Raw genomic sequence first — 18,826 nt, 5'->3', positions numbered from 1 at the left:
CATATAAACAAGGAATTTAGGTAAAATTTAAAGCTGATTAGTAATTTCATTATCTTAAAATAAGAAGTTCAAAGAAGCCCCAAAACTTAAGCAATAACTCGTCAAAGAAAATCTAAATACATCGAATAGATAGGAATGGATTCTTTATTGAATCTTTTAAAAATGATAAATTCAAGAATACCCAGACAATATAAACATTATTATTGTTATAACTGTTAAACAGAACAAATGTGTATATGAATACATTTAAGGGTGCTAAAAGACTCCATCAATGCTGTATCATGTTTGTCTTCCAAGAGAGAATATGTACATAGATATTTAGGAGAGGTAAGACTGAAAACTGTAATTAAGCTTTTACTATCTTGATTACTAATTCTTTTATAACTTTTTCACTGTCCACCATACCAGGGTTTATATTACCTATAGCACATTACAAAAAAACCTGAGTGGCTCAGAAATGGGAGGTCATGCTGCGGTTTCTTGCACATGCGGCAGATGGATGTTTCCTTTTGGAGAGGAACTTCTACTGTGTTTCCCCGAAAATAAGACCTAGTCGGACCGTCAGCTCTAATGTGTCTTTTGGAGCAAAAATTAATATAAGACCTGGTCTTACTTTAATATAATAAGACCGGGTATAATATAATAATATAAAATACAAAATAAAATATAATACCTGGTCTTATTTTAATATAAGACCCGGTATAATATAATATAATATAATATAATATAATATAATATAATATAATATAATATAATATAATATAATATAATATAATATAATATAATACAATATAATACAATATAATACAATATAATATAATACTGGGTCTTATATTAATTTTTTGCTCCAAAAGACGCATTGGAGCTGATGGTCCAGCTAGGTCTTATTTTCGGGGAAACACGGTAGGTATAAGACAGGTACAGTTCTATGAGATCATCTGGACTTGAACTACAAGCCTACTGGGTAGCAGTTATACACGGCATCTCCAGGAGACAATTGCTAATCTCTAATCAGTGGATCAGTTTATCCTTCCGTTCTATAGAGTAGCAGCCAATTCTGTGAGTTCCAAAAGCACTAAATCAATCACTTAGTTTTAGAAATGAGGAATGGATGGATGGATGACAAGATAAATTACAAACACGGAGACCCTGGGATAGGACCCTTGATGTCTGGCTAAAATCAGTACTGGGTAAAAGAAGATTTAGACCATAGCAGTCTCACTTAAATACTACTGTAGAAAAAATTCAGAGTTTTAAACTAGTAATGGAAGTTCTAAGTGAAAAAAATGTACACCATTAAAAATAAAACCCAAAAAGCCAGTTCCTTCTACTGCCACCAACAATAAACACAGGTCCCAACTATCTTTTGCCTCAATTGCTTCAACAGCTTCCTAATTACTGCTTCCTATTTCTCCAATCTGTCTTTATCCTTCACCAAGTAGATTATTCTTTATTTCCCCTACTGATACATTATTTTTAAACAGGAAAGAATTTAATCACAAAACCATTAAATTAATTTCAGCCTATTTTCATTAAATGCTTTTGTTTGCATATTTTTATACAATTATACTGTATTTACAATATCATACTATTTTTTCCTATAACCTAATATTTTAGGTATTTCCCCACATTATTATATCGTTTCCATTTTCATCTATTTTATTGTCTGCATGACATTTTATCCAGGGGAAATATCTGTATTTTCCAAGGTTAGAATTTAACAATTTATAGCTTCTAGTATTTTATAATTATAACTAATTATAATTAGTGCTGAACATCTTGGAATATATTTTCTTTATCTCTCATGTATCAGTAAAATGATGAAATTGGACTAGCTAATCTCTATACTCTTTCAGTTTCAAATTTCTAGAAGTGTGATATTCTCTATGGTTAATAGATCAACTATTTTCGAATACCAATGAGAATCTATAGGGATACAGAATACTGGACCAAATGCTGAAGATGTTAAAACCATTTATGTCTTAAAAAAGGAGAATCTAGGTTTCCACATTTAAGCATAATCCTTAAGAGGCTTTATGACTTTGCCATCGATTTATCTTGACAAAAATTAGAATTTCTAAATATCTTACTTTAGAATCATTGAGGGAAAGGTTCGCTTTTTCATTCCACTGGCTCTAAAACTCTGGTATGCATAAGGGTAACCTGGGAAACTGTTAAAAATGTAGACTCCTGGCCCCATAGCTACTAGTCTGATTCAATGTGTCTAGGATTGGCCTAGAAATATGCATTAAAAAAAAAAGGAAAAAAACCCTCCCCAGATAATTTTGACTGTACACTGAAAAATACAGCTTTATTCTTGATCTACTTGACTATTCTAGTAGATGAACTATTAAGAATATAATGGACAATTACTGGGCTACATACTAGGCCTATATTTTTAAGTGAAAAAATAATTATAATAAAATAAAATAAATGCCTAATCAGTACATTGTATACCTGAAGCTAATACTGTATGCTAATGGTAATTGAAAAAATTTTTTAAAATTGCATAGAATAATTCCTTAATAATATTCATTCCTTCAAGTTACTCCAGCTTTTCTAGCCTAATTTACAAATTACAAAATGAAGAATTATTGTCTTCAGTGATTTAAAAAAAAAAATTCTAAAAAGGGCAGTTACAACTTATCAAATTTTAAGGTATAGTGTTTTTCTAAGAGGAATAAAGTTTAAATTTTTTTTTTTTTTTTTACTTTGAATGAAATATAGTGCTTAAGTGTGTCAATATGAAAAAACCTAAAAGCAAGTTGATAGTTTCAAAATGCATCACTTGGAAAAGTTTGCCTTATATGGTAACTGAATGAGGACTCTTTCTTTGGGTCTTAAAAAAAGAAATCAAAAGAGCTGTTTGCATTCTTTGTCAAAGTGAAGTGTACATTCTACTTGTGTACTCCTGTGGACAAAAAAGGGGCCATTTACTGAACCTGACAAGCTCTGGGAAGGCCAGCAAGGTGGGCCCTACAAACGAAGAGACCAAAATTAACCTCGCTGGATGGTATGAACATAAAAATTCCTTAACTAAACACGGGTCATGGCAGGTAGTCACAGGTCACTCTTTGCCTTAAGTGAGCCTATCTGTTGTCTTTTTGTGCATCTAAGATAACATACCCTTGGAATGTCACAGTAATCCCTTTTTCCAGACCCTCAGGGCACAACCGCTGCACCACAACAGACCACAGAACCCTTCATTGTTATCTTGTTCCCCGAATACCATTTCTATGTGCTGTAAACTTTAATTGTTAACTATCCTATACCCACCAATATAAAAGAAATAGGTGTCTCTCCATGTTACTTTTTATCCAATCCCAGAGATTTTCCCACTTTGCTTTCTCCCACCCCCTTAATCTACCACCAAATGATTTCATGTAACCCTCATTAGGCCTCTTTCTTTGATTCTAATATATAAAATAAGTTGCAAAACTGCCATTCTCCACAGCCTTTTCTGAATCTGTTGAGATTCTGCTTCCCCAATTGTGATCAATTTGGCTCAAATAAACTAATTAAAGTTCTCTACAGGTTTGGACCTTTCTGATGTCGATACTCATGTAAAAAAAAAAAAAGAAAAGTCAATTCCTAAATGTGTTACTCCATCATCAATTTTCCAAATTAAAAATTCTTTTCTTTTCTTTTGAGAGGAACCTCATTTTTATGAGACTAAGTCTGAAAGCTTATTTTCTGCTAATGTATATGTGAAGAGAAGCTACTGAAGCACATGGTTACTGAACACCTCCGCCTCACCTGAGCAATGGATTTTTCCTTCAAATGAGCTCGCGATCCACATGCAATGGCCATTTGATCCTGAGGAAAAAAGCAATTTAAATTCTTCAATATTTAAACATCACTAATAAAACATTTATTTTCAATGTGAATATCTCATTTTTTAGAAAGCGGTTTTTTGAAAAAGTAACATTAAGTATCTTTAGAGGTTTATTAAGGAGTTCAGAATATGTACACCTTCAAGAAGTCTAACTTTACTTACTAAGAGGATATATTCAGGGCTACACAGGGCTACACTATGCATTATTTCAAAAATCATGTACTTTAAATGATTTTTCTGATTAAAATACTATATTAACATAATTATAAATAAAAATAATAGTATTAGAAAGAAAAGAGTTATCTGTAGATGGTATGATTTTATACATATATGATATATAATCATTACATTTGGAAAAATCCAAGAATGTCAACTGAAAAACTACTAGAATAGGTGAATTTAAAACAATGAGTGAGCACACAATGAATATATTATTTTAGCCTTCATATATACAGTGATCAAAAGATATAATGCAAGAAAAGACAGTATTTATAACAGCAATAAACAAAAATGTAGAAATAAATTTTACAAGAAATGTAGCAGGATCTAAATAAAGGAAATATATAAATGCTACCAAGGGAAACAAAAGAATCTAACACACAGAAGGGCATACCATGATCATAGATGACAGGATGTGATGGCAGCATTAAAAAGTCAATGTCCCCTAAGTTAATCTTTAAATTTAAGGCCATAATAATAGAAATACCAAAATAATTTTGCATTGAACTAGAGAAGCTGGAAGTTAACACTAAAAAAACAAAGAACCAAGAAGAGCCATTAAAATTCTAGGAGTGAAGAAGGACTACCTCCAGAGGATTTAAAAATGTATTATAAAGATACAATAATTAAAGCTAAGGTACTGGAATGTAAATTGATAAATCCATGGACCATAATGGAGAAGCCAGTAACATATACACATTGAACACCTGGGTACTTAGAATTTGATAAAGATGACATTTTAAATTAGTGGGAAAAATATGCTGTGGGCCATCCTGGTAGCCATTTGGAAACCAAGTTAAAGTGAACCTGAACCTCATACTGACTAGGATATATTCCAGATACACCCAGTATTTAAGTAAAAATTAGTAATAAAAATTTAAATCTCTAGGAAGGCAAAAGCACACAAAACCCAGAAGAACAGATCAATTTGACAATAAAATTAAAAAAAAAAATTATTGTATGGCAGAACAACCGAAATCCAACCATATTAAAAATTAAAGACAAATAAATTGGGGCCGGCCTGGTGGCTCAGGTGGTTGGAGCTCCATGTTCCTAACTCCGAAGGCTGCTGGTTTGATTCCCACATGGGCCAGTGGGCTCTCAACCACAAGGTTGCCGGTACAACTCCTTAAGTCCTGCAAGGGATGGTGGGCTCCGCCCCCTGCAACTAGCAATGGCAACTGGACCTGGAGCTGAGCTGCACCCTCCACAACTAAGACTGAAAGGACAACAACTTGACTTGGAAAAAAGTCCTGGAAGTACACACTGTTCCCCAATAAAGTCCTGTTCCCCTTCCCCAATAAAATCTTAAAAAAAAGACAAATAAATTAGGGGAAACATTGGAAATTTATATTGCAGACAAAAAGCTAATTTCCAAAATGCATAATGTGCTCTTAGAAATTATTAAGAGAATTACTCAATAACTCAGTCAGAAAAGAGTTGCAAAGGCTATGAACAGAGTTCACAAAAGAGGTAGCGAAAATACTCTTAAGTAACTGAAAAGATCCTCAATCATACTTATACCAAGAGCAATGCAAATAAAACCTATCAATTTTTACCATATTGTGCCTACACACTCTATACAGAGAGCAACTGAAAACTGTTATCAAAATCACAAGTATACATATAATTTGACCCAGCAATTCCACAACTAGTAATTCTTTCTATAAGCAAACTTGCATATGTGTAAATTGATATTCATGCAAGGTTAAACATTTCAGTATTGTTTAAAGCATCAAACATGTATGTCCATCCAAAGGGACTAGCTAAGAAGCTGTAAAACAATGAGGAAGCACTTTGATGTATACATATTGCTCAATGTCCAAGATATGTTGTTAAACGGAAACAACAAAATAGTGTCTAGTACATTACAATTTGTATGTTTAAATAAAGGATACACACATCTTCCACATGGATATACAAGAAATGGACAACACTGGTAAGTTCTGGGAGTAACTAGGTGACAAAATGAAGGATAGAGCCAGTTCCACTCTATGTATATCTTCTTAATTATCTAAATTTGGAACCAATCACTAAATACATAAAATTTAAAAGTGCTCACTGTAAAAATTGTTAAGAATATAAATTTACACATACAATAAAACTTTATTAATGAAATCATGCATAATCTCACTACCTAAAAGCAGCCGCTGCAAACATTTTGTATATTTCCTTGTGGTTCTTTTCTCTGTATTTAAAAAACAATAGCTGAAATCTACTTATGTATATCATGTTCTTTTTCATTTACAATAAGCTAAAAATTTCCTACTTTACTGTTTTTGAACATTTTATTGTGGGAATTCCAAACACACACAAAAGTAGAGAGAATGGGAAAATAAGCCCCAGGCACCCACTTCCTGGCTTAAACCATCAACACATGGCCAGCGCCAGTCTTGCTTCCTCTCCACCCTTCACTATACCCACCCAACCTGGGATTAGACTGAAACAAATTCTAGGCATCAGATACAATAAACAGATAATGTATTTCAATACTACTATCATACTGAAAACATTAATAATTCCCTAACACCATTAGATATAGTTAATTTTCAAATTTGCCCAATTATTATATCTCATAAGTAGTTTCAGTTTGTTTAAATTACAAGCCAAATAAAATTCATTCAAATTGGTTTCTTTTATCTATGAGATCTCCCCATGCCTCTTAAATATTTTTCTTAAAATTTATTTGTTGAAAAAAACATGGAATTTTCTTGTAGTTTCCTAGGTTTTGGATTTTGCTGATTAATCTCCCTATTGACATTTAACATGTTCCTTTGTCCTCTGTATTTCCTGTATACTGGTTGTTAGATTTAGAGGCTTGATAAGATTTAGGTTCATTTTTCAAGAACCAGTCACAGTAGTATTCCATACCTGTCTTTCTTTTTTGTGTCCATGCTAAGGGCAATATAACATTTTACTGTATAGATTAACCATACAACCATACTTTCACTATTTGCCTATGTTAACCATTTCTAATTTCATGTTATTATAAAAGTGCTTAAAAGAACATTTTTGAATATAAAACTCTAACTGCATTTTGGTTTTCTTTCTTTAGAAAAAGTCACAGAAGTGGAATACTAAGTTAAAAGTATGAAGGTGCTTAATGTATATGGACCAAATTATTCTTTAAGTCTCCTTACATTCCCACTAACTGGGTATGATTGACTATTTCATCAAATTCTTGCAGTTCTAATTATTCTCATTTTTTTAATACCAACACCACTTAAATTTTAACAGACTTCACATTATATGCAATTTCACTTGGATAATACACTTACGTGTGAATTGTGGAAATCAAACATGTATATTATATACATGTGTACATATGCATTTGTATTCACAGGCTAAGTCATTTGATCATTTACAATCTTGATCAAGTGGCAAGCTGACCTCATCTGATACAACTAGGTATAAACTCAAAAACAATGGAAAGGGATCGGATGGAAGGGGTCAACTGCATATTGGAAGAACTTTTCAATTATAGGCCCCACCTAACCTCTCATTAAGCACTTTCAACCCTGTTTACCGAAAGAAGATAGAGATACCGGAAAGGTCTAATTTTGTCTCAAGTGAAAATAAACACTGCTTTTGGAATGAAAATTGCCTCTATAGGTAACCCTTAACTCATATTAAATATCAACCAATGAGTTTAGCTTCCATCTACTCAGTTTTGTTTTGTTTTGTTTTTTGACCTTGCAGTCCAATTAGGTCTACTATAGCCATGGTTAATACAAACATGCTCTTGCAGAGACAACTCAATCCCCCTTCCAAGGATTCATGCACAACAGCCATGCACAAAGAAACAGTACAGGGATGTACATAAAGTTAATGAATATATTCAACTCTTCTGAAAGATGTTTGTTTCCCAAATTAATATTTATTTAGGTCTCAAACCACAAGGGATTTCAGTGTAAGGTATTTATTATTAAAGCTGTACTTTTTAGGTTTAAAGGATACTAATTATTTGCTAATTTGATAAGGGGGAAATATAACCACACGTGATCTCATTTCCTTTTTTTAATAAAATGATAAACTTTTGGGGAATTTTTATTAGCCGTCCATTTTTTTCTTTTGGAAATTATCTGTCATATACTTTGCTTCCTATTTAATAGTAAGAATAATTTCTTTCCTTCTTTTCCTGGCAGAGGTACTTTGCTCAGGGAGGGAGAGAATGGTTTTCTTAAAGAGGAACCACATTAAAAGTTCAGATAGTATATGGCAAATAAGCTTTAACTTTGAATCCAAACAGAACAGTAACATTACTAGCGATTGATGAAAAAGAACATCTACCTTTCAGAGACTTAGAAGAGTTAAAAAATCATTTAATTAAACTAAAAACAAACCAAAACCAAAAGCTTTCATTCAAAATCTTCTTTCATCATAAGTCTCTAAAAGCTTTTAAAAGTTTTGTCTATCTGAAGTTCTGATGTAAGAACTGAATCCCTGATACTGATCTCAACTAAGTAGCTTTTAGAATAGTTAGCTGTTCCTTCAGGAATGAAGGATATTCTTGTTTGAATACTGCTCATATTAGAAAATGTATGTAGACATGGAGTCTCTTTCTTTTAAGCCTCTTTCAGAGTATCACTGAAATTTTTATGGTTTTAAAAATAAATATTTTAGCTACTATGACAGCTGGCCTTTTTAAAAGTGGTAAAAAGTGGTACTGTATTATATTCTACAAAGAAATGCTTATTCAGAATCTCTTTCCTAGTACTTCTTCAGTTAAGTCTTTTCTCACAATTCAGAGAAAGAATAGACTAGAACTAGGTAAATCCAACCTGCATTAACAATTATAAACAGTAACATTAGAATTAACTCTGATAATCAAGCACAAAGACTAATATTAATAATTTAGAGATAATGGTTACTGAATGCTGAACACATGCTAAATACTAGACAAACATTTAAAAAATTTTAATCATTACCTCAGGATTATGAACTTGGGCTCATTGTCCTTATGTCATAGATGAGGAAAGTGAGGTAGATGGATTAAATTGTTCAAGTTCTGTGGAATTTGAACCTAGATCTATTTGAACTCCACATCCAAAGTTAAGAAACATACTGAAACGGAAAAGGAAATTGGCACAGGCACTCCAAAAGACAACTGACTGCAAATGATGTCGAGACACATAAAAAAAGTTGAAATAATTTAGAAACTAGTAAGTCAGATAGTAAAATTAGTCATATATATTCAATATGGGCAGAAACAAAAAACTTGGTATATGAAGCAAAGTACTAAGAAAAAGTTTTATTCATTAAAAAAATTAAGGTTTGATTAAGAAATCCTTTCCCTTCCTTTTTTTCCTCAAAAGCAACATAGGTTCATTGTTAAAAACAAACAATAAATTAATCTAAAAAAAAAAAAAACTTGAAAAGATATCCATAATCCCACCATTCAGAAACAACAGATGTTAACACATTATTTTACATATGCTCCAGATGTTTAAAATTTGCTTTTTCCACTTAATTATGTATAATAGTCACTATATAGTGAACTTAGTGTTATTTAATATTGGACATTTTAAATTGTTTCTACTTTTTCCTTTTATTAAAAAACACTGATATACAATATTAAAAAAGTAAGCAAAAATCCTTGAAAATTTATTTTTACATACATTCTTAATTATTTCCTTGAGATAAATTTCTCAAAGCTGGGATCAGTGGATATGTATTACGGTGTCAATGGATGTGAATTACTTAAAGCTTTTGATTCATATTTCCAACTTGTTCTAAAAAAATATTGTATCAACCTGCACAGACGCAACAGATAAATTTGGCAACATCATTCCTTTTTTTCCTTTTCTTTCACAGGGCAGTGCCTTATAACTTTCCTGCCTTTTAAAGTAAGAGTATTCTCTCTTGATAACCATGAGGATATTAAATTTATGAAAATTTCTGTGGTTAGCAAAAATCATGGTTGTTAAGATCAAGGTTTCAATTTTCTAGAATAAGAGTGGTAAACTATGGCCTGTGAGTCAAAGCCTGCCTGCTGTCTGTTTTTGGATGGCCTGAGAGCCAAGAATAGTTTTTAAAAGGTTGCTAAAAAAAGAAGAATACTGCAACAGAGACCATACATGGTCCACAAAGCCCGAAATATTTACTCTCTGGCACTTTACAGAAAAAGCTCGCTTTCCCTTTCTAAGAAATATCCACTTTCACACCAGGTTGTTGTTTTAAACACCTGCTCTGATAGGCAGCCCTTGTCCTTCAGAGGTCTGGAAACAAACTTTGTGATCTGCTGAGACAGAATCTACTGAATTTTATTATGTACAGTCTACCTCCTTTTATGTTTCCAAGACTGCCTTTTTACTTTTCATATTCTCCTTTATTTGATTTTCACCAACATATGAGCAAAATGCTTGTGTAACTACCTGGTCTATAAAATTAATGATTTGGGAAGTTAAGGGCTCTCTTTTGGAAGCCTGGTCATCTACCCACAAACTGAGAGGGTGAGACAAACATAATAGGCTCTCAGACCTGCCCACCTGATCCACAAAAAGGGAAGCTGTAATTGTCATGTTGTTCTGTTGAAGGGCCAACAAAGCCATGCATACACACATGAAACAGTGGTGTACCAAAACCACACTTGGCCAAGATTACTATAGTGAAGGCAAAGGAACATTCAGGTCATTAGTTAGCAATCACTCCAGACTGAGTTGTGTGTGTGGTTAACATCTATTTCCTATAGTTTTCCTTAATGGATTTTATTCTGTTATCTCTTTCACACATTACCGTTCAGTATTTGTGGCCTTAAAACCCTAAAAACAAAGCTTGTTGGAACTATGTCTAAGTGAGAATTTAAGGTCCAAGTCAGGGCCTGAGCAGCTACTCTGATTATGGTATACAGACTTCTTGTCATCTATTTTGCCTGGTCAGGGATTTTTGATTCTACTTCAAATAATTAAGCCACTAAACAAGTGATCATTATATATACTTAGCTCAGAAAAATTACTATAAAATCAAGCACAATTTTTATTAAAAGAAATGGAATAACTACTGGTTAGGAAACTGAAGAGCTTAGAGAAAAGGTTTGTACTTAAAAAAAAAAGATAATACAAATAAAATACTTGGAACTGAATGTAAAGCCCTATTTTTATTTGTCATACAAAACTCAAATTATGTACATTTATTTTTAAATCTTAAAAGAACAATTATCTTCAGAGAAGGAATTATAGGCAACTTTCTAAGTTCATCATATAAGAATAATGAGACTAGAATATGTGACCTGGTTACTCTAAGAGGAAATACTAGTAAAAAGTAGTAGCAAATTTCTTTTTGTTGCAATTAAAAATAAGATCAGCTGAGAAGAAAACATTAGACTCCATTGAAGAACATACAGCAAAGCCTATCAAAACAATACTGTGAAAGACATTTAAGTTAACTACTGCCATCTAGTGACTCAATCAAGGCAGTCTCTCTGGGACTTTACTTTGAATCCCATATTCCGGTTTCATTATTTTCTGAACTATTCTACTCAATATTGTTATTAGGGCTTAAGGGAATATATGCAAGGCATGCTTATCAAATTTGTTGCTTAAATGAAGTGAGAAGGAAACAGCAATTGCATTAGAGATAGAATAAGATCCTTCACTTCGAAAAACTGAATTTGGACATGCTGACATCTAATAAGGATAAGAGCCACACTTCCATTCCTAAATAAAACAAAGCAAAAGAAATACAGAAACAAAACAACATCTACAACAGTATTAGGATGGGGAAACCAGGTTCACTGGCAATGGATATGAAAAAGAGCTGGGTATATGAGGTAACAGTGGACTGTGGAAACCAGGTCCACACCAACCAAAGCATATTCAATGGAAAATGACCAGGATGATAAGAAAAAGAAATACACTTTTTAATACCTGGAAGTACTATTGACAGCCTAAAATAGAGAAGACAAATGGAAAACAGCTTTTACTCTATGAAGGGCTGTCACAAAGAAAATGGTGAGACCTAGCAATTTTTCTTGCTTCTGCTGAAATCCTGGGATGCTGTGTGATGGTAAGTAGGTGTATTGTTTGATGTTGTCCTAGGGTGTTTCCTCATTCTCCATTTGATTCTTTCCAGATTGGGAGTATTTGGTAAAAGATCAGAATTTGGTAAATTCATCTTCTTTCTCTAAATGGCTTTTAAAAGGTGGGAGTGACACCAGGAGTTTCTTCCTTTCCTCAACTTTTTTTTTCTTTTTTTTCTTTTTTAACATGAATGTTGATACTGGCTTTATTTGTAATTGCCAAATGCTGGAAACAGTCCAAATGTCCCTTACAGTTGAACAAATAAACAAGCTGTAGTGTACCCATGCAACAGAATACTAATGAGCAATTAACTCAAGGATCAATCACTGATATATACAACAATATCGATTAATCTCAAATGCATTATGCTGAGTGAAAGTCAACCTTTACTTTCTGAAGTTATAGCATGAGACTGCACATAATCTTTTTTGAGTGCTTGCTACTTTGTTTCATCAAAAATAAAATTCTGTGATCCAGTTTCATTTCACACTTTCTTTTCCTGGAAGTCTCAGTCTATGTTTTTAAATAAGCATTTGCTAAATATGCATGATAAATATAAGTTAGGCAATTAAAAATCAAGAGATACCCAGAATATTAAACAAGTAATTGTCAAGTGAACCTCAGAAAATCAGTGAATGTTTATAATAAAATGACTAGCTCTTCTGGGGGCCCGTATACAGAATTCACACCCTAAACAGCCCTAGTTTTTTAACTTACAAGTAAGCTCCATTTTCGTTTTACTTCAGAACCCCTGCATTCTTGATTATCGTTTAAACTATACTCTTATACTCACAGGCCAAGGCTGTAGCTCATTCAGTCCCTTTTCTAATTTCTCAATATCTGGAAACTTTGTGGCTCCATCAGCATCTGCCATAAGGATCTTTTCTCCTCGAGAACTGAATATACCCTGCATTTAAAAATTAAAAGAAAGATGCTTAGAATTAAGGTTAAATTCAATGACATATCAGTCTGTTTTGCTTCACTTAAGATATCTAAGAGTGAAATAATTAGGTATGAAATGGCAGCAGTAGGCCAAAGTTTACTGAAAACAAATTACATTGATAAGATCTTCCTAAATGTATCTAATGTCTACTTCATGATTTTAAAAACATTTTGAGGTCACATTTCAAAAATATCAAGATAGAAAACAAATTTAGACAAATTAAAGATATTCTGCATCAATAAGATTAAAAAAGTGAAACACCTATCATACACAGTATGTATGAATTGTATGTATATGTATCATGGTGCTTAAGGGATCAGCGGCTACTTAGAGCAGCATATAAAGAACATATTTGTGAACAGATGGAACAGATATAATATATATTAGGTTGGTGCAAAAGTAATTGCAGTTTAAAAGGTTAAAAATGGCAAAAACCGCAATTACTTTTGCACCAACCTAATACAAATTTGCTCCGAAGTTCGTATTCTTTACTATGGAATCTAATATATTTTACATTAATTGTTGAATAAAGAAATATGGAATGTCAGTAAAATTTAGTAAGTCTGGATATATTCAAATACTGTTTCATGTTATTTGAGGCATCTGACACTTAGCAAAATTATGCCACTCAATTTTGACTGATTGGTCTTTTGTGTAAAATATGGTTCTATGAGTGTAGATTTCACACAAAAATAAACTAAACATCAACTCTTACTTTCATGGCGCATTTGAGTGAATTCACTATTTCTTAAATGTAAACATATTTATGGTTTGATTCAGTAAAATACAGCTTTGATATCACATAAGAGTGTGAATATAGATAAGATACATGTAATACAAATGTAGACAGAAATTTGATCATTTACTCTATGCTATGGGTCCACGAATTAGTATTTGTGATGTTTGTCATACCCGTTAGAATATGGGCAAATAAAAACAGAAATAAAAATGTTATATTTAACACCTGAATGACATACATGAAGTTTTAGAAAAGAGAAAACATTACAAGGTACAAAACCTGTAGCCATGAATTTGAAATGAAATGAAATGAAAGGAAAGGAAAGGAAAGGAAACAAAAGGAAACGAAAGGAAACGAAAGGAAACGAAAGGAAGGAAGGAAGGATGAAAGAAAGAAAAGACTATTTAAATGATATGTAATAAGGGTGAACTGGAAGTTACTATTTAGCATTAATGGAAAATTGCCTTTGGCTCTCTAACTGGTTTGAGGTGCTTCATCTATTTATTTATTTATTTATTTATTTATTTATTTATTTATTTATTTTCCAAAGGGGGATTCTTTAATGTCTACCACTCTCTCATGCTACCGCCAATGGCCTTCACTTCACTGCCATTCAGTCATTCCCTATGCCCTCTGACTACTCCAATTTTTCTTCCTCATGTGCCTCATTTCCTCAAAGCTTGGTTCCTGGCCCTGCTTCTTTATTCCCTCTTCCTTACCAACTTAATGGCTTCAATTACTATCTGACATATGTAGATGACTCACTCATCTCTCTCCCAAGCTATTCTGGATACCACTACTTGGAACCTCAAATTTAATATGGCTCCAACTCAACTCAACATCTTGTCTCTTAAACCAGGTCCTCTGCCAGTGGTTCCCAAGACCCTTGATAACTAATTCCTCTCCCCCATCACCTGATCCAATTTTGCCTCATTTTAAACACCTCCTACATTTGTCCTCCTCTCTTCTGTTATGTCACTACCATAATCCAAATAATATTCATTACAGATTACACACTGGCTAACTACTACACACTGGCTACTGTCGCTCTGTTGATTATAAAAGTCTAAAAGCCCCCACCTCGTCTGAAGTTCCTGATCAGAACCCACCTACCCCTCTGGCCTTATCTCTAAAGTCAAGCCACAAGTACCACTAGCAGTTCCTCCTCTGCAAGCTCCCTGCCCCAGCTTTGGCCTGAATAATCCCTATTCCTCCTTGAGGAATCCATTCAAAATTTACCTCCTGTGGGAATCTTTGCTGCTCCTCCCAGGCAGAGGGTGGTGCTAACATTTTGCATATACTTTTATTACAGCATTTACAACAATGGTAAACTGTGGTATCCTTAAGGATACGATGGGTGTCTTTCACCTCGGTATCTCTAATAAAGTACCTGACATATAGTAGAAACTCAAATGTTGGCTGAATAAGTGGATGGATGGATTTAAAGCCCACTATGATACTGCATCAATCCTATTTTCTTTTTCTCCTTTGTATGTTGTGACCCAGTCAGAGCAAACTCACTGTTTCTAGGACATATCCCAAGAGTTCCGACGTGGCTTTCCTTGCTTTGCTGACTGGCATGCTCTTCTGTTTTCTCACCTCTTTCTCCATATAGTAGCAGAGGGGAAGAATATGGATGTCAGGCTTAAACTAACCTACTCCAAATCTGGACTTAATAGCTATGTGACCCTGACTAAGTTACTCTACCTATCTATCCTCAATTCCTCATCTGGATAATCAAAATAACAGGACCTAACCTCATGAGGCGATGTGAGGAGGATTACGTGTGATAATTATGTAGAAGCGGTTAATTTACTGTCCAGATCAAAATAATCCATAAGCAACTGGAAGCTGGTGCTCACCATGGCGGGAGGCCTGGCTTCAGCAGTATCTCCTTTGTGAAGTCGGCTACTTCATGTGCCTGGCCGAGACTGCTCGTGACCTGCCCCAGTATCTATTCTTTCCTTCTTCACTAATGGAGCCCTCATTTGGTTGGGAATGAATATGTTAGAATAAACATTTTTTAGCCTCCCTGGAAATAGGGGTGGCCCTGTGACACTGTTCTGGCCAGTGAGATATAAGTAAGTTAAGTCATTGAGTGGAGCTTCTGGAAAAGCTCCTTAAAAGTGGACAAACCAGCTGGCATGCATCTTTTGCCCTTTGCCCATCTTCCTGTCAGGAATGTAGATGTAATGGTTAGTGCTCCAGGGGTCATCCTGTGTGCATGAAGAAAATAGGAGCTGGGTTTCTGATGACGGCATGGAGTTGCTGAACAAGTTCTAGAATGTCCATATCTAGACTTCTTTTGGGGAAGGGGGGGCAAAATAAATAAAACTCTAAGTCATTTAGAGCACTATTATTTGGATTTTCTTTCACATATCTTGACTCTTGGTCTTTTTGTTAGGGGATATTGATTCCTATGTGATATGCCTCCGCTGAAAGTAAGTTCTTCCTTGCAGTTTCTATAGCAGTTCATCTGCACTTCTCTAAGTACAATCACCTTTTCTATTAGACCGTAAATTTCCTCAGGACAGACCCACGTCAGGCTGATCTTAGTTCATGCTACCACGCTTAGCAAGTGCCTTCATAAAGGTAAAATTTTATACACAAAGCATTTTGCAAACTGCAAATAAATAAATAAATAAATGTCACATAATCTTATTATACAAATGACACTATCAAAGACACGTAGAGGTAAACGGTAACATTTTAAACTTTGATTAAGGTAAACATATTTCTCCGTATCACCTAGTATGTTATAGATATGGCATATTTTCAGATTTGATCAAATATACATATATATATGAAGTTATTATTAAATAAGTAATTTCCCACTAACTTGAAATGTTGGTATTCAACTAGCCAGCTGTAAAATATACATGTACTATAGGCTGTAAGAGAGGTTATTCAAAATATCTTTATATTTTAGATAAAAATATTGAAACTGTATTACCATCCTAACAGCTCCACCTTTCCCACGATTCTTCACCAGCGTGATCACTCGTACTTTGTCACTTCCGTATTTCTGGCAATATTTAAAAGCTACCTGTCAAATTACATAAAAGTGAGAAAAAAATTTACTTGGATTTCAAGATAGCAATTTAAAGTGGGTTTCTCATTTTGGCTTAAACACTGCTTACTATTCCAGTTGCCCTCTTCCTGTGACTCGATTATACCCACTGTGCATTTCGGTTACTGAATTCCTGGTGCCGAGATCTGACATTGACCTACGAGGTTGAAGTCAGAATTCACTTTCCTACAGAGGAACCACCAGAATAGCCAGCAGCTGCCCCTTGTTGTGTCAACTCTCGTACCTAAGCTATTGAGCTGCTAGAAAAGATAAAATCCACTTGCTAATCGACTAGCACATACTTGTGACTGGGGCCTCCAATAGTGCTTAACGACTTGTTTACTTGTCAACAACTGATCTTATTACCCAGAGAGGTTGTTTGTATCCGCACCATTTCCCCTAAATCTCACTTGAAATACTTTCTCAGCAGATACTCATGCCGTAACTCCTCTTCTGAATCTTCAATCTCTTCCTCTCCGCTGGCTCCACAGCCTTAAAAGTGCTCAAGGCTCCAGCATACTAAAAACTTTCCTTTGATTTCACTATTATCTTAAGCAACTGCCATTATTTTTTGATTTATAATCAAAGTAATGACACAGTGACCTACAGCTGCTATCTACATCTCTTCCTCACTTACGTAGTCTTCAAGCCATTATAGCACGGCTCATACCCTTTGCTTTTCCGTATTGCCTTTCTACTTAACTCCTAATCTTCGGCACCCTTTCCTTTTGGCACTCATTTCCATAGGCAGTTGTGAAGTTATTCTCATTTGGTGTTTACCCTCCTGTCAGGCCACTTTAAGACGCAGCTCAAATATGTGTCTTTTTCTTGGTTTCCATGCCTACCCTCACACTCCTCCAAGAAAAAGGAGAGTATAATTCTAATAATATGTTCTCCTAAAGCATTTTCCCATTCAACTGTTACATCACTCATCACATAATGTAACTACAGACCTTTCTCATTAGGTGGTGAGCTACTTAAAGGCAAAGATTACTACTTCTAGTGCCTGACACATAGTCTAGAATTAATTAATCTCAATCAACAAATGCAGCCATAGCCCCCTGTACCGACTCCTATTATAGCACTGTGGTAGGTAAGCACGATTAGCTGCCTACCCGACAGACAATGCCTCCTCCTTCCTTGCTATCATGGCCCCCGTCTCACCTAGTGACAGTATGGGCAACCTTGGGACATGAATCATGATTGCTCCAAATCCTCTTTGCCAAATACTTTCCCAGCCCCCCTTACAGGCCTGGGTGGTCATGCCACCAAGTTCTGGCTCATGAACTCTAGGAGGTCTGCGGGAACGTAAGGTTTCTGGTAAAGGTTTTTATTCCCAGTTAAAAAGGAAAGGGGCACTCAAAGATAATTCTTAACATCCTGGCTGTCGCTTTAACAGCTTCAGGACATGTGACATTTGGAGCTGTGGCAATTTTGTGATGAGGGAGCATGTGAGAACTGGAAAACTAGCTTTTCCCCAGCTGGGCTGATGTTGCTTCTGTCATCTCAGCTGCAGGCGCCCAATTGTTGATTTTCGATGCCCTGCCCTTCACGTATTAATAAGTTGCTGGAACAGTCTGCGTTCATGTCATATTCACTATGCAAAGTGCAGCACTTACTCTTCCTAAAACAGATCTCACAATACTTTCTGGCCTCTATACCTTTGTTTACACAGTTTTTTCAATCTGAATGTACTATCTTCCATGTTTGTAGTCATAAACATGCTTAAGGGTTTAGTTCAAAAATCACTTCTCTTTCTCTCAAATTTTTTATAGCATTTTCTCGGCCCCACTTTTTACCTGCATTACAGAATTTGTAGACATGTTGCACGACTGTCCTGGCAGATGCTCCTCCCAAGGGGCAAGCTCAGGGATGCACAGTCCATCCAGTGTCTAGCACTTCATGCATAGTTGGTATTTAACAAAATCATTACTGATGCATAATCAACTGAACAGATATTTCACTGTGCGTTTATTTTAAGGGCCAACATGTTACCATTTAA

The 18,826-nt window shown here is 34.5% G+C and overlaps 1 protein-coding gene across 4 annotated transcripts in view; it reads right to left on the bottom strand.

The window, feature by feature from the left end:
* Positions 1 to 18,826, bottom strand: part of ALG5 (ALG5 dolichyl-phosphate beta-glucosyltransferase) — a 43,027-nt gene that overhangs the window by 16,895 nt on the left and 7,306 nt on the right. For all 4 annotated transcript variants that reach the window (XM_019736595.2, XM_019736596.2, XM_074330009.1 and 1 more), the window contains 3 exons: positions 16,708 to 16,800; positions 12,866 to 12,979; positions 3,757 to 3,816 (listed from right to left, as the gene is read on the bottom strand). In XM_019736595.2, coding sequence (XP_019592154.2) covers positions 3,757 to 3,816; positions 12,866 to 12,979; positions 16,708 to 16,800 — 267 coding nt within the window. The remainder of the gene's footprint in view (positions 1 to 3,756; positions 3,817 to 12,865; positions 12,980 to 16,707; positions 16,801 to 18,826) is intronic.

Source organism: Rhinolophus sinicus, linkage group LG04, assembly GCF_036562045.2.
Source record: "Rhinolophus sinicus isolate RSC01 linkage group LG04, ASM3656204v1, whole genome shotgun sequence".
NCBI lineage: Eukaryota > Metazoa > Chordata > Mammalia > Chiroptera > Rhinolophidae > Rhinolophus > Rhinolophus sinicus.
The sequence above is the reverse complement of the archived record's forward strand: the minus strand, read 5'-3'. Positions and strand labels throughout refer to the sequence as shown.